The 16,612-nt window shown below is 42.3% G+C and overlaps 1 protein-coding gene across 5 annotated transcripts in view; it reads left to right on the top strand.

Annotated features, from left to right (window-relative positions):
* Positions 1 to 13,866, top strand: part of RB195_026412 (uncharacterized protein) — a gene marked incomplete at both ends in the record, with an annotated part of 30,106 nt that extends 16,240 nt beyond the window's left edge. Inside the window, 23 exons of one of the 5 annotated variants that reach the window (XM_064214958.1) lie at positions 2,707 to 2,848; positions 5,247 to 5,325; positions 5,383 to 5,538; positions 6,143 to 6,229; positions 6,372 to 6,504; positions 7,139 to 7,254; positions 7,642 to 7,781; positions 7,963 to 8,058; positions 8,721 to 8,813; positions 8,877 to 8,983; positions 9,039 to 9,162; positions 9,231 to 9,307; positions 9,368 to 9,497; positions 9,567 to 9,704; positions 9,872 to 9,990; positions 10,043 to 10,211; positions 10,322 to 10,484; positions 10,552 to 10,628; positions 11,611 to 11,774; positions 11,845 to 11,926; positions 11,985 to 12,140; positions 13,226 to 13,384; positions 13,717 to 13,866. In XM_064214958.1, the coding sequence (XP_064070837.1) occupies positions 2,707 to 2,848; positions 5,247 to 5,325; positions 5,383 to 5,538; positions 6,143 to 6,229; positions 6,372 to 6,504; positions 7,139 to 7,254; positions 7,642 to 7,781; positions 7,963 to 8,058; positions 8,721 to 8,813; positions 8,877 to 8,983; positions 9,039 to 9,162; positions 9,231 to 9,307; positions 9,368 to 9,497; positions 9,567 to 9,704; positions 9,872 to 9,990; positions 10,043 to 10,211; positions 10,322 to 10,484; positions 10,552 to 10,628; positions 11,611 to 11,774; positions 11,845 to 11,926; positions 11,985 to 12,140; positions 13,226 to 13,384; positions 13,717 to 13,866 (2,857 nt within the window). Of the gene's footprint in view, positions 1 to 47; positions 211 to 2,706; positions 2,849 to 5,246; positions 5,326 to 5,382; positions 5,539 to 6,142; positions 6,230 to 6,371; positions 6,505 to 7,138; positions 7,255 to 7,641; positions 7,782 to 7,962; positions 8,059 to 8,720; positions 8,814 to 8,876; positions 8,984 to 9,038; positions 9,163 to 9,230; positions 9,308 to 9,367; positions 9,498 to 9,566; positions 9,705 to 9,871; positions 9,991 to 10,042; positions 10,212 to 10,321; positions 10,485 to 10,551; positions 10,629 to 11,610; positions 11,775 to 11,844; positions 11,927 to 11,984; positions 12,141 to 13,225; positions 13,385 to 13,716 lie in introns of those variants that run through there. The other 4 variants (XM_064214957.1, XM_064214956.1, XM_064214954.1 and 1 more) reach the window with 4 other exon arrangements.
* Positions 13,867 to 16,612: the final 2,746 nt, after the last annotated feature.

Raw genomic sequence — 16,612 nt, 5'->3', positions numbered from 1 at the left:
CTCCGGTATTGACCTTTCTTTTACTCATTTTCTCTATATTCTTTTAGTGGTCTTCACTCTTTATCCTCCAGCAGCTGGCCAAATGCGAGGAAAAATAGATGAAGCACTTTTCCAGTCGCTGCAACAGATTTCTAATGAACGTGTGCTATTTGCCGTCTTTGTGGCTGTCCAAAGATCATTTACATATAATTATACATACACTCCGTTGAGGTGTCGTTCACATTCTCTTGTTTCAAATTAACTAAAAACATTCACACACATGTTTCTGCGCCCTCGCACCCGCTTTTGTAGAAATGAGCTTTTTAAAGATGAAATACCGGCTCGGGTTCCTTAGATTTCCTTATCGCGTCTATTCTTTCGCAAACGAAAATATTATGTTACACCGTTATCCGTGCTGTGCTCTGTTATCATATTACTTTATTATTTGTACTACCATTTTCTTATCCTTTATTCCTATAAATCCTGATCTTCAAAATGTGATCGTGGGAAAGATGTATGAGAGAAGAGATTTCATATCTGAATTTATTCTGCATCGTATAGTTTGTTTGATAGCAATTTATTTCTGATAATTCTTGAGATTTGCTGCTTACCTTGGTTAATGCGCTCATATCTGTTGCTGTTTTCGCCTGATTCTTTTGCATGGACAACAACTTTTTTTCCATTTGCTGTATTGAATGTTGAATGGAACTGTCGGGATGCGGTTTGAGAGCACTTTCTTTTTCGCATAATTGGACCAAGCACGAACTGCATTGCACTTCTTACACTTTCTAAACTCTATTTGGTTTGATTCATTGAATCAAGGCAGTAGGGAATTTGTCGAGAATTAGTTGAAGAAATGTATAGAAACGTAAGGACATATGCTACTTTTTAGACTCCCCTCAGGAGAACAAGTATGATGGGAACCTCTGATTACGCCTGATCATAGTAGTAACCAGTGAAGCCGGCTGCTGCGTGGCTGGCCATTAACGACCCGATGCCCACGAGAATCCTGCTTAAAATTGCCTGTCTCACCCAAGTGCACTCGCATCTTCCTTTACACTCCAGCTTTTCTTCAAAGAAAACATCTTTTGCGGCCATAGAAGAAGATCTTCTGCTCTAACCGGACTTTCCGGATTCCGTGAAAACACTGCTTCGGCATTGGCGATGCGCCGACTACCACCTTTCGGATTCGGACGTGGGTTCCCTCGCTGTCCCCTTTTTGCAAGAACATGCTTCAGCGAGGCTGCGCTAGCCTGCAGATCACTACGGCAAATGGCTCATTATGTTGTGGAGTGTCTGGAATTACTCCGGTTGTCCTTGTACAATTACCGCTCATCGTCGATTGTACGTACACACTACTTTTCCCCCTGCGCATCTGCACTTTGCGTACTCTCTGCTCATCCTCACTGCTCACGCTTTTGTTTGAATATGTTGTTGTAGAGTGCTCTTCTTGTCACTCTGGCGCTGTCCCATCCGTTTTTCGACCTCAGTCATGTTTCATTCTTCCTATTCAAATCGTCGAGGAAGTGTGATTTTATGGACTACCACTTTCGAAGTTCCATTTTTTTCACGAGGCCACGTATTTTTCATTTTTAATAATATGAAATTAACACTTCAAGATACTTCACATTTATCCATTTTGTGTTTCCAGTCGGTTTCTATCTACTTCTGCCTCAAGGCAAATTGACCTATCGTTTGACATGCTTGTTGGTATAAATCTTAGGATATTATCCATGCATCTCGACAGATGGCGTGTGATACATCGCTCTCGTCTGTTATGGAACTGCTCCAGTTGCTTACTGCGGCTTTCCTGAAATAATGTTCCCCTTTCTCTTTGTTCCCTGATATAAATCCCTAAGATACTTCTGTTTGAGAGCATCCTCGATAAGAATGATCCAGCATTTGCAATGTTAGTGACATTAACTTATTTATTAAGACTTCGGAGGGAGAAAAAGTACTTTTTAGAATGGAATTTGATTCGGAAAATGAAAAATGGATTTTTCTTATTTCCACCTCCTTGGTAAAAACAACCCTAGATTTTATTACTGGGTCCCGGCGTCTACTCAGGCCACAGTTTTTTAAAGAACTTTATTTATTCGTTCTCCACTGACGCTTTTTTCTGCCCTGTTTATTCGTTCCAGTCCTTGTCAACTGACTGACTTAATTGAATGATGCCGCCAAGTATGACTCCCAATCTAACTTCCTCTACCTCGTCTTTGCCGATTCGACAACTCTCATTCTATTCCATAAAATTCCCTTTATCTATCTTCGTCTGAACTGTTTGCAAATTGATTTTTCACTTTAATTTCGTTGCTATCCATACATACATATATTGCCTAGTTTTGTCCATTTCTGACTTTTTTCGTCGATAATAACAGTGTCTGGTTTTCGACGTTGACCATATTTGCTCTTTGGTATTTTGCTTTCTCTTCTCCTTTTTTTTTTGTCAATTTGTACACATGTGTTTCCAATGAACAGGATACTGATGAATACTTCCACGAGCCACAGAACTCGAAGTGTTCGGGTTGATTTATCCTGTTGGTGCTCCTGGAAGTGTGTATTCACCCTGGTTGAACTGTTTAACGCTGTTCCGTTTACTCCTCTTCTTCGTAAATTACAATGCGTCCACACATTTGTCAATATTTTCACTAGAACTGTTTTCCCCGCTCCTCCTAGTTAATTTCGTGTCTCTTCTCTTTAATCCCATCTGATCAGCTTCATGTTTAGGCGCAGGGTTATGGTGGACTACTACGCTGCTCCACCGGCGTTCCACCAACAACACCAACCTGGGTACGATTACACGCAGCAGGAAGAGGAATGGGATCGTGAAGGATTATTGGATCCAGCATGGGAGAAACAACAGAAGAAGGTGGGAATAAAGGGAGTAGTCCATTTTAGAGCTGAATGTCACGGTTGATGTCAGTTCAAAGTGTGGAGAAAATTTTCAGCACAAGGAATTGGTCTTATTCGGGACGACTCGAGAAAACCAAAGAAAAAAGAATAATAGAGTAAATGAACTGAATGAAATTGCTCTGTGGCAAATTTTTCTTCGTTTGAGAGGTCGTTTGGATTAGCTGGATTAGTATGCACGTTCTAGTTTTGCTTCCCTTTTTTGACTTTGGAGCGCACGCTTCATAGCTCCCTGTTCATGCAGCTGATGACGCGCTTTTGTTCAGAATGGCTTCATGAAACTACGCTCCTGGACGAGCGCAAATAGCCATTCACGCAAACTGAACATTTTTTTCTTGACTAGTGGTTATCCTTCCTATTTGGGCGCTACAACTGGAACATAAAGTAATGCGTGAATTGAAATTAAACCTGGTACATCAGGGTTTTGTATAGGAGCTCAGCGACAGCTTCTCCAGTAATTGACACTGTGGAGAAGCGGAAGAGGCGGGTTTTTGGTACGTACGGTGTGACAACGTTAGGAGTGAAAAAGGCTGTCCATTCTGCGCGCAGATCCGTCTCTGTCGTCATGACGAGGAACATCTTATAGATTAACGCATAGTCATTAAAAGATTTTCTTGTGAGGATGTGAGGGTCCACTTTAGGCGTTTTTAGAGTATGATACTGGTATCAGAGACATAAATGTACGATTGGGCCAAAACTTTTGCAGAAGAGCGAGGGGACATGATGAAGGTGCGGGTGCTTAACGAGCACGCCCGTCACTAAAGACGTCGCTAGACTAAGTCAGGGGTTGTCAAAAACCACTTGGATTTCTTCTCTCCAGTGAAACTCCAAAAAGTAAGTGTGGTCCATTTTTGATCTAGTCTCGAATGAGCGAAATTAACGTATCCGTCACCACTTTCGAATCAGTAATGCTAGTAGGTATGCCAGGTACTCCAACTAAGGTAGACAACTTCAGCGTAGCTATTTTTCGCTGTGTTTCATCCGGTGTCTACGGTAGCTCTCTATTCTTTCGTAGATGTTTACATGCGTACAGGTTTACAGTTTATGGACAGATCTATCGTATTTCTCCTTATAAGGACAAATACAATGAAAATGAAACAGTGGGTCTTCTTCTCCTAGAGTTGTTATCCAATATTACTTGCTTGGTTTTTTGACACAGTGGCGGGGCCCCCGGGACCTGGCGGATGTTCGGACCAGCGTACAGTGGACAAATTTTCACCGGATAGAATTGATCCATCCCAAGCACATTCACCAGTTTTGGTTAAAGAGCATTAAATATGAGTTCCATATGAATATGATAGTTTAAATACCAGTTCCTTCAAACTTATGTAAGTCTCGAAGCAGAATCTAATTTCACTCAAATATTCCACCTCGCTGAGTCCTTAATTATATAGGATATCTTCACAAACAAATTATTTATTATTATTATTCACTTACTTTCGACCAAATATTTATTTATTATTTACTCCCACTATTGACCCCAATATTTGGGGTCAATAGTGGAAGTAAATTGTTAGTTTCTTCATACCCCACTTTAAAAGCACATCCACTGTCCCACTCTTCTATGATAGTCACGGAGAGACCATGATACAACTACAGTTTTCAATGCGTTCCCTCGAGGATGGTTGTGGCTAACTGCATCCAAACTGTCCTTGGAAATCCAAAGTAGCCCGAAAATCTGCTTGGTCTATATATGCGCGTGCAAATGGACTCTTCGTGGATTGTGAGACTCACGATTTTTTTTTCTCAAAAAGCGCACCTCAGGCATTTTATTATGGATCGTCGTAAAGAAAAGGTGTTTCTCTGAAGCTAGCACCTTTTCAATTACTAGTAAACTTGCCATGTTCCTCTATGATTGAAAGTTTTTTTTGGGGGATTCCAAACGGTATGTACTCATCAAAGCCGATGTGAAGCCTTTGGTGCACCTTACAGTCGGGTTACCGTATGATTTAAAGGCATCATCCTATGAATCTGGGGTGGAGCGGATTTCAGGTGGAGAGTTCCTATACGAGGTCGTGTATTATGGAGAGGAGGGTGATTCCGTCCATTTCTTGCTAAGTGCCGTAAAAAGGGCCCGGAAGATGCGGCGTGTGCACAAGGCTGGCGCACTCCAATCGAACTCGTTGTAGAAACCAGCGCACCGGAACGCCCGAAGCCGTATCTTTCGGGCCGTTTTTTTTACGGCAGTTAGGAAGAAATGGACGGAATCACCCTTCTCTCCATAATTTGCGACTCCGTATAGGCATAACCCACCTGAAACCCGCACCACCCCAGATTCGTGGGGTGATGCCTTTAAAAATGATTTGTCTAGTGTGCTCATGCATGTCCATACATATCCTTACGACAACGTTTTCCAGACATTTACCGCCTGGTGCAACTCACACTTGAGGAAAGCTGGCACAAGCATCGAACTAATCGAGGAAGACTTTCGAAATGGTACACATTGCGTTTGTGAAGTTACTTAAGATTTTAGTCCTTTAGATTCCGTTTAAGGATTGAAGTTGATGCTTCTGTTGGAGGTAATTTCCGGTGAACCTCTACCACGCCCGGATCGCGGCAAAATGCGTTTCCATAAGATCGCTAATGTCAACAAGGCTCTCGAGTATATCGAGAGTAAAGGAGTAAAACTCGTTTCCATCGGAGCCGAAGGTGCGTGTTTTTTTAGTTTGAATGTGAAGAAAAGAATTTTGTGCTCCGCAAGATAGTTTTTGATTTTTTTAGTGGTATGAGATGTTAAGTTGACAAACAGAGTTTTTGTAGAACCTCCCTGATTTACTCTCTGATTTCAATTGAGGTTAAAAGCCACCGATATTGCTTGTGATTTATGTAGTTTGTAGTGTAGAATGGGGATCGATTGAAAGATGATATTCAAAAGCTAAAAAGTTTGTAAACTTTGAAAAACAGAAAAAAAACAACTTGGAAAAACAGTGTGATGCAAAAAAAAAAAAACACTTTTTGAACGATGGCATACAGGCGTATACAGCGTAAGAGATTATTGATTAGTTTGTAGTGTCTTTTTTGTCGGAAATAAATTTTTAATAAATTCACTGAGAAGACAGTGGGGAGGCAGAAAGCGAGAGTCCCAGGGACTGTCAGACGAAGACCTGGAAAGTTGTAGATCCCTTGATCTCCTTATTTTGAGGAAATGTGAGGACGAACCGTAATTTAGCATCACCAATCGGCTTGCAATCTCTCAATAACGATGAAATGAAATGAAGGGGCGTTGTCGCAATTGACCGTAGAACTTTTCCAGAAATTGTCGATGGCAATGTAAAGATGACACTCGGACTCATCTGGACAATTATCCTACGTTTCGCCATCCAGGACATCAACGTCGAGGGTAATACCTTGACATTAGCCTTCTTTATTTCGTTCTTATGTGTTAACTATCTTTTGATTTTTATTTATAGTGGAGAAAATGAGTTTTTTTTTTTTGAAAATGCTCTTTTTTGAGCAGCATATTACTTGATTGCTTTTTTCAGAATTGTCCGCTCGTGATGGTCTACTGCTTTGGTGTCAACGAAAGACCGCTCCGTACAACAATGTGAATGTGCAGAACTTCCACACTTCATGGAAGGATGGTCTCGCCTTTTGTGCCCTTATTCATAGACACAGGTGAGGCTACCTTTTCGTACTGAGAACACCTTACCACTCTAGAATAATTCAGCACGTAATTAAAGGCATCACCCCGCGAATCGGAGGTGGTGCAGATTTCAGGTGGAGTATTCTTATAAGAGATAGTAGACTATGGAGGGGAGGGTGATTCCGTCCATTTCTTAAGTAGTTTCCGTGAAAAACGGCCCTGAAGATGCGGTGCCGCACAAGGCTGGCGCGCTCCAGTCGAACTCTCTGTAGAAAATAGTGCGCCAGAGCACCTGAAGACGTATCTTCCCGGCCGTTTTTTACGGCAATTGGGAAGAAATGGACGGAATCACCCTCCTCTCCATAATCTACTATCCCTTATAAGAAAACTCCACCTGAAATCCGTACCACCTCAGATTCGTGGAGTGATGCCTTTAAGAGAAATCATAGCGGGCTCGTGAAGAAAAAAAAACGGCTTTTTACCTTTGAAATTGGGAATGTTTCGCGGATACAGTTAGTTTAGCTTCTTGTAAACTGTGCAGTGTTTAATGTATCGTCACTTTACCAAAACATTTTTTCGAAAGAACTTAATTTTTTCTTTGACATATTTTTGAACTCATTTTCTAAGTCATCATCTTCAAAACACTCCGTAAGTGATAAATTGCAGACCAGATTTACTCGATTATTATCAACTGCACAAAGGTGATCCGTTACACAATCTCAATCTGGCTTTCGATGTCGCCGAGAAGCATCTGGACATCCCAAGAATGTTAGACGCCGAAGGTAAGAAAATACAGGATTCAGTAAAACGTTTAAATTGCAGTCCCTATTCTAAAACTACTTTTCGTAGAGCTCTCTTCTACCAGTTCTTCTAATTCTTCAAAATCGCGATTTTCTGCAGTAATTCAACTAATCTTATTTCTAGCTAGCTTTTTTTTTCTGGATTTCAGTGTATCCCTTACTTTTTTGTCTTTATTTCCTTCATTACAGTGATCTCTATCCTCATGAGGGTTGTTCTTCTCTTCATACTTTGGTTAAAAATAACCTAAGTATGATGTGCAATTGAAATTAATATTTATATTATTTTTATTGCACATCATTCTTTACTTACTACATATTTATCAATAATTGATATTAATAATTAATAATTAAAAAATAAGTGATTATCAGACGCTGCGGTCAATCCGGACGAAAAGTCGATCATGACGTACGTGTCATGCTTTTACCATGCGTTCCGAAATGCTCCAGAAGTACGTTCGGTTCGACCGCCCATGAAGGCACCACCTCCAGAAAGGGATTGGCGTAAGGAAGTGAGCAGCGTTGTGTAGACGTCGAGTGTCGAGTGCTCTGGCATGCTAACTAAGTTCATGAGTGATTTATTCGGGATTATCTAACCATCTGTCGTTGTACGACCGACTCGACGACGCGCCCGGATTGAGCCTTTAGCTGAGATCGGTGGAGTGACGACTTCCACTATTTGTGTAGTTTGAGGTGTTGCTTTCAGACATGGTTAATTCTCATCCCGACGAGAAGGCCGTCATGACATACGTTTCGTGCTACTACCACTATTTCAGCGGAATGAGAAAGGTCCGTCTTTCATCGGACGAAATTTTTCTTTTGTTTTATCGCTAAGCACTACTGCCCTTCAGCTCTGTGTTTTGTGTTGCTTCATTTCATCCAGCTTTGCTGATTGTTGTGAATTTATTGAGTTTACGACAAAATGAGAGCTGATGGAACTGTTGACCTCCTCTGAAATTCAGAGCGCTTTCTTTCTAAATTTGCGCAAAAAATAGACCTCAGTTGCGAGCGTTCTTTTGCAGCATATTGGAAGTGACAACTGTGGGTTGAAATTGGGCGCCCACAACCCCTGAAGTTATTTTTGTGCGTAATGTAATGTGAAAGAAGTTATAATAGCAGTAATGGGAGTAATAGTCAAGGTATTTTTCGACTCATTTTTAGAAGAGATGAGAATTTTATTTACTGCTGTTGCGATAATCTTAATGGAAGCTACTTCATAAAGTGCACAGAAATATACTAGATGTGTAAGAGTCCTTTTGCAACGTTGAAGTTTAGAAAATCTGAAAATCGCTTAAAACTCACGCCTACATGGAAAGGTATGAGCAAAAAGAAAAGAAAAAAAGCTCGTTGAGGAGGTCGGCCTTTTTTCAGCAGTTCTTTGAATGTCCATTTTCGTGTTCAAAGGTAGCCACTCCCTCATCAGAATACCAGCGTCATACTAGGTAGTTCAGGCGGAAACGGCAGCAAACAGAATTTGCCGTGTGCTCAAAGTGAACCAGGAGAACGAGAAAATGATGCAGGAGTACGAACACCTCGCCAGCGATGTGAGCCTTGCTATACGGTTTGAGACCCACTGTGTTATCTAGTTTCAACTGGCAGATTTTCAGCTTCTTGCATGGATAAATCACTGGATGCCATGGCTCGCCAACCGAACTACGGATGACAGCCTACCAATGGCGCAAAAGAAGCTCGACGATTATCGTAATTATCGACGGTGAGAAGAATTTTGTGCATGTTCTGAGTTGGAAAGGATCTTTCCTCTAATTAAGGCACGAGAAGCCTCCTCGAATCGAGGATAAAGGTAGGCTCGAAACATTGTTCAACACACTGCAAACACGCCTTAGACTATCAAATAGACCTGCGTTTCTTCCAAGGGATGGCCACCTAGTGAAGGTTCGTCGATTGGAGATACATCAGGAAGTATAGAAATAGAAGTGAATAGGAGTGATATTGCTTTTCAGGATATCAACAATGCATGGAAAAACCTCGAAGATTCCGAGAAAGGTTTCGAAGAATGGTTGCTTAGCGAAATTATGCGGTACATAAAAAAAACCCTTTCTTTGCAACTAGCTAATTTCCTAACATTTTCCATCCTCAGTCTGGAGCGCCTCGAACATTTGGCCGAGAAATTCCGTCGCAAGTGTGCTTTACATGAAGAATGGTCGCATGGTAAGGAAGAGGCGCTACGCAGCCAGGATTGGAAGAGCTGTGGCCTGTATAAGATCAAAGTGAGTGATACATTGGTGTAGTAAAGACGTCAGTGAAGAAAATCTGCTGAGAAACATTTCGAAATTTAGGCTCTACGCAAACGCCATGAAGCGTTTGAGAGCGACCTTGGCGCTCACCAAGATCGAGTGGAGCAGATCGCTCTCATTGCTCGAGAGCTTAACAATCTCCGCTATCCAGACATTGGACCAATCAATGCTCGTTGTCAGGTACGAGTCGTCCTGCTTGTACTACTTGCAATGCCATTTTTCTTATTTTTAAAGTAAGGTTTAGGCATATTTTAAGATGTTGTCGTTGATTGGTTTCTGTAGCACTAGAATGTAAAATGTGTAGCTCTCCCAGATATGATGATCTAAAGGATATTGAGTGTTTGCAGGCTATCTGCTCACAGTGGGACCGCCTTGGACAACTGGCTGCACAACGACGAACTGCTCTGGAAGAAGCAGAGCGAGTTGCTGAGCGCCTTGATGCGCTCTATCTCGATTTTGCAAAGAGGTACGGCTACAGTTTCATCTCATTCGCTACACAGTTGAATCTCTGTTTTGAGGGCTGCTCCCTTTAATAACTGGCTCGATGGTGCTCGTGAAGATCTCGCTGATCTCGTGATTGTGCACGAAATGAGGGAAATTCAAGAGCTTTGTGCTGCTCATGATCAATTCAAATCAACGCTTGGCGATGCTGACCGAGAATTCGCCAGCATTTCCGGGATTGAGCAGGTATGGTTCTCATCAAGACCTCATCAGTTCTTCCAACATCTGCATTTTTTTGTTGGTTTTTTTTTTAACGGAAATTCTTTTTTAAGCTGAAATGAGTGCTAAATTTGCAGGAAATTGAGCGTCTGGTTGAAAGCCATGGACTTGATCGTGAGCTTTTGCGTAATCCATACACTGATCTCTCTGCATCGGAAATTCGTCGTAAATGGGGCGAAGTTCAGCAGGCGGTGCCCAGAAGAGACGGACAGCTGCAAAGCGAACTGCGAAGACAACAAAGTGAGCCATAATGCAGACGAGGTCGAGTTGGAGTTGAGCTGCTACAATGAATCATAAAATATTGCAGATAACGAACGTCTACGTTCTATATTTGCTGACAAAGCGAACCAAGTTGGACCATGGCTGGAAAGGGAGTTGGAGAAGGTAGGTTTTTCAGAATAGCCTCAGCCGTGCTTGACGATAACCTCGCACGTCAAACCCATGTCATAAAGGGTTCTGTGCAGAACTTGTTGCCTAACGAGTAGTTTCGATCACAGATAACAGTGTCATAAAAAAATTAGGATCGGTTGTCCGTTGCCACACTGTTGTAACCATCTATAGGAAGGTCAGAACGACATGAACCGGCGACTGCCTCAAAGGAGCGCAGTGGAGACAGCCGTTGGAATCAAGGTGGGATCATCGCGAACTGCAGCGATGGGTGGTGCAACCAATAGTCTATGCTGAATTCTAAGCGCTGCGCTCCGCTGAACCAATGCGAGCGCAGCCGCTTACGCAACTGCACCATGCTTCATGTCGTTTTGACCCTAGTGGAGAAGCTATTTCGTACTGGTCATGCTAAGCACGTTCTTCTTTCAAGAACATTGGGATAAAGTGCTGGGGTCAATCAGCTGTTTGCGGTGCGCCAACGCGCTTGAGTTAAATTCAGAATCGCCAGAAGTTTAAGAACGTGGATGCAGCCTATGCTGTGAATTGCGGAGACCAGTCTCTGAAACAATGCAGAGTTTTTGTCCTTTCAAACAGGCCTGGTATCAACTTAACTATTCCGGATGAATGAATTATTGGCCTAGGGGAGTTTCGCACCATTGACCGCACTGTCCTCTCACCATTATCGCCTCGTTCCATTGGGTTGTTACTCTTGGATCATATTTCAGAGATATTCTACTCATTTAGATCTATGAAGTCAATGATGCACCACGTAAGTTTGGCCGAAATTGTTGCGCCGATGTTTCTTTCATTCTTTTAAAAGTGCCGTACCACCGTAGTTTTACTCAATTCGATTCCCTAAGTTTGGATCTTGGACTGGTTCCACTCGTCATTGACTAATATTTGACAGAAAGGGAAACTAGAAAATACTGGAGTACCATTTCTGAACCATGTTTCAGCATTCAATTAACTTCTTCTTGAGGTTCTGGCTATCGGGCTCGGAGGACGCGGACGTCTTGAAGATGCTGTGTATCAGCTGCGCGGAATCCACCAGGACGCCCTCCATTACAAGCCAAATTTGGATGAGCTGGAGAGGATCCATCAAGAAATGCAAGAGAACTTTGTGTTTGAGAACAGGAAGAGCCGGTAAGATTCTCCGCGTTTCTGACAGCGGATCTGGTCGATATTTTCTATCTTCACTGCTTTTATTTTGAAGGTATTCGATGGAATCACTTCGCGTTGGTTGGGAGAGTTTAATTACTAGCATAAATAGGACCATTAACGAACTTGAAAATCAGGTACCGCTTCTGTGTATAGTACAACATTGCCTATTTAATAGTGAGAACTATTTTTTAGATCCTCATGCGTGATAGTAAGGGAATATCCGAAGAACAAATTAACGAGTACCGTGCTTCGTTCAACCACTTCGACAAGGACAGGCAAGGTCTCGACCCTGAACAGATGCGTTCCTGCCTCATCTCTGTCGGCTACAACATTCGGCCAGGACGAGAGGTTCGGTATAAATCAGAACTGAAATTTGGTTATCCTTCTCACTACCATTGGTGTTTTATGGAATGGTTAAAGTTGCTAATTATCGTGTATTTTTCGCTATCAATGCCATTTTTCCTCCTCATCAACCAATCAACCATCGGCTAGTCTTCCTGAGGAGCGTGTTCAAATCAAAATCACTAGAACGGAATTTTTCGAAACATTGTTGGCACTGACGTTCCTGTAGAGCATTGTCACCGTAAACTTTATGTTACTTTCCAAGTGATTGGCCCACGTTTCCTTTACGGAAATAAAGGATAAAGTTTCTGGCGTTAATCAATCCGCGTGGGATACCCCTCCTCCCCTCCCCCACGTTCACTTCAATTCAGAATAGTTTGAGTTTTACGAACATGTAACTGACCTTTACGATGACTTGCGGAGGTTAGCCGATGTGCCAAGTCAGTGTTTTTATCCTCCCAGACAAGTCTGGTACCAATGTATCGACCCCGGAGGGCTGAAAGGCTTGGTGAGCACTAGGGCGGATTCGAAACTCCGATCGATCGTGTAGGAAGCGGAACCTCACTGCACCCAAAATACTATATAATCGGCGCAAAATGTGGCCAAACGAAGTGAAAGTGGAAGTGAGCGATGGGTCCTCTCCTCAGTGTTCGCTTTTTCTTACCATGCTCTAATCACAATGTCTCGGTTGAGCACAGTTTTTGGCGACTATACATTCATGCGTAGTCAAGATATATTCACTTTTTAAAAATTTCTGTTTGTCGTTTTTCAAAACAAAATTTCCTCTAGTCTTTGGCATCAGAGCCGTACTACTTCCTTCTCTTTTCATTCGTTTTCGTCTAAAAGTAGAGAACCAGAATTCGAAATTTTATCCTTTAAGGTGAATGTCCATCCTGTACTCTTTTCACAGCGAATGTTACCTAAAATTGTGCCAGCATGCGAAAAGAATTAAGAATTTTAAGTGATTATGCGGTGTTAAACATCAATACTACAATTTTTTGGAATGGAAGTGACTTTTTGGATACAGAAGAATTATAGAAATATCCCACAGATTGAGGTATTAACCTCCTTCGAAGACGTGATATTTTCAGGGTGATGCAGATCTCCATCGCATCCTATCGCATGTTGATCCGAACCGAATGGGTCGTGTTCCATTCGATGCCTTCCTCGATTTCATGACCGCCGAAGCTGCTGATACGGATACTGTTGAACAAATGATAGATTCATTCCGTATTCTCGCGGCTGGAAAGGTAAACTCTTTGAAAGAAGTGCTTCTGTAAATAACAACTCAGAGTTTTATTTCATTCAAACAACATAGGCAGATCTGATCGCTCCACCACTTCAAAATTCATTCCAGTCTGGGCTTTTGCAGTGTTTTGCTATAGGCTCTTGGTTCTTTTCTCCTTATGCTCCAGAATTAAGGTGATGAGAAGGTCGTTCTGTGTCATAGTCGTTCTCCGCCACTCTCATGGATTTGTTGCGCGACTTCAGTAATAAATGATGCCACTTTTAGCTCACTTTGCTCTTCGAACACAAAGTTCCTTCGTATTTTTGGATCCTACACCTAAATTGAATGTTACAGCCATTCATCACAGCGGACGAGTTACGTCGGGAACTGCCAGCGGATCAGGCTGCATACTGCATGCAACGAATGGCTCTATCGAATGATCCTCAGGCGCCGCATGGCTCCTTTGACTACGTAACTTTCAGCCGAAGTCTATACAATCAGTAAACCGCGTTTGCTACGAAGAACACCCGAAGCTTTCCTGAATCCGTTTTTTTCCCGCAATATATCGATTAATCTCGTACAAGCCCGAGAAGCAGGGCAGTTCTGCTAAGTGTCAACTAAAGCATAGTTAATTGATTTGATTCTTTCTCTTCCCCTCTTCGTCAGCAACATAAAAACTGTCTCGCCTTTAATTAGGGAAGATTATCTAGTCTATGTTCTGTGTTGATTTACGAGCAATTAATTATTGTCATTAATCTAGCTTAGGCCAGCTATGTAAATATTTACTTTTGGAGATGACGTCATCACATTCAACCACTCTAACTACTGCCTTAAATGTCTGCTTTGACGTCGGCATTCTATATTTCCATAGATTTGGTTTTGCTGTTTAAATAAATGTTTGATTGATTTAGGAACACAAAATAGGTCTGACTTAATTTTAATTTTGTCAGGTAAAGTCACGTCAAAGCGGCCTGAAGCTTGGCGCAATTGCGTAAGCAGCTGCGGTCGAAGGTCCCACCTCGAGTGATCGAAGGACTTTTGTTGGCTCCAATCATACTAATCATTACTGCAGTCCGAGTCGCTCGCTACCACCAGCTCAATCCTGCCGCTTCGAATTGCACAAGGCTTTAAAGACAGCACACAACGAATACACCGTGGCGAGGGAATCCGCGAGAAAAGTCAGAGATGAGACACGGGACCAGAGGTAGTTGCGCTCATCTCTTCTAGATCGTCGTAGGAAACGGCCTTCCTAATTCTTTACAGTTGAGATCTGGGGAGAACAAACATTATCATTTCAAATATTATTGAACTGACGTTGGGGGCGTCCCGTTGCTGATGGATGGGGCCACAAAGGAATAATAGGCACAGTCCCAAAAACTAACATCTCGTAACACATTATAAGACGACACGGCTTGCGGTGGAACTGCGTAAGCCGCTGCGGACGAGGTGACAATATTGCTGAATTCAACAGCCTGATTAGGGCTAGTGAGGGTCCCACAGCGTGACCGATCGCTTGACGGGTACGTACTACGAAATTGGCTCTCTCCACGAAAAGGTATGGTTAGGGATGTAGGTCACGATCATTTCGTATGAGCGCCGTCGTGCTTAATTCTCAGTAATTGTGCTGAAAAACGGTGTAGGCATCGGCCCTGTCGATCGGATTTTCCTACGAAGCACCTTACAACGCAACAGCATCACAAACTTCTGGTAGCAAGCGAACCGAAAGCAATGAGCTCCTCTTAGCAGACCATTCAAGTGAAAACTATGAATAAGCTGAACAATGAACAATGTTGAGGAACTGACGTGTATTCGAAGATTGTGCGTTAGGAGTCTCGCAGGAAGATTCGATTGACAAGACCGTTTTCCACGCAGGGAGGATTTGAGCGTGATCGCGTACGACTGGTCTACAGTAACCTCACCTTGTGGAGAGAATTTCGTGGTATGCTGCCTCTAATCCCACCCTAAGCCAAGTAGCTTCGACCCTGCTGTATGGTTTTAGTGCTACATTGAGACCACGCCACTTCTATTCCTAACATTTGTTCTCGATGATATCCAGGAACAAATGTTACAATTACGCTTCACTACATACTCATCTAACTGCTGATATGGTGCAATGCGAATTCCAAAAAAAAAAAGGATTTGTTCTCGACTACATGCAGTTCTGTGGGGAAAAATTAAACACGCGGGTATCAAATGGTACTGAGATTTATTATTTTCACTACAGAAAAGTCTTTTCTGAAACTAGACACATATACTTCCACGGAGTTGGTCTTACAAATTTCTGGTCATTGTAAAAAGTTGCAAGTTGCAAGCAATCAGAAAGACGAAGCACAACTGCAATGGAAACCAGTCAAAACCAAGTATTTTTCTCAAAATCCCAGTCTGCTGCTATAGAATTTGATCCTACCTTCATCTCTAGTTCTAGAGTTCGAAGTACGAATTGGGGGCTCGAGACATTACTTTTCCATGATGGTCCTTTTGGGCGAATGAACACTGGTCGAATGCAAAGTCCAGTCGCTGCCATCAAATTGTCATCATTTTGGGGCAGGTGCAAGTTTTTTTTGGAGGTTACAACGATTGACCGGTTTGCAGTAATATTTACTTATTTCCTTTGAATTTGCACTTGTTTCCTGCCATTTTGCAAAGCGGAAAAATTTCTTCCTTTGAAATCTCAGCGCTAGAATCTCCAGTGTTGCTCGTTTTCTCTGCAAGCAGAAACTGTCCAGCTTCAAAGCCAGCTGAATGGATAACTTACACAAAATCTTGTTAACCGATTCTTGATCGATGATGAAAAGAACTAAATATTAGCAATGGCCAGACATCTTTTCAGGAATTTCTCTTTTGCATCTAGATCTCGTGGATTACAAAACTAGGATACAAATAATGAGGAAATGGAAGTTCCCGTTACCGCTTTCACACAACTGTCTGCAGAGCACAATCGGCCTTTATTTGGAGCATTGAATAGATTTGTCCTGTCACTTTTATTCCCACATTCTTTATTTCAGTACACCTACAGCGAATATACGAGCACCATAGCAAAATAGAAGTCCGTTGTTTAAGATACTTTTGTTTTCTCGCGATTGCTTCTAGAAAGCACCTTTTTTTGCTTTGCTGTTAAATGTATATTCGGATCAGAACGACATCAAAGTCGGTGCAGCAGCCATCGCTAGCTTCACGTGATCTGCAGGATTGAGTGCGAGCGCCTTATCTCGAACTCAACCACCCTCTACACTGCGCCGCTACTAGCGCA

Source organism: Necator americanus, chromosome X, assembly GCF_031761385.1.
Source record: "Necator americanus strain Aroian chromosome X, whole genome shotgun sequence".
NCBI classification, from domain to species: domain Eukaryota; kingdom Metazoa; phylum Nematoda; class Chromadorea; order Rhabditida; family Ancylostomatidae; genus Necator; species Necator americanus.
This window is presented reverse-complemented; position numbering and strand designations above follow the sequence as displayed.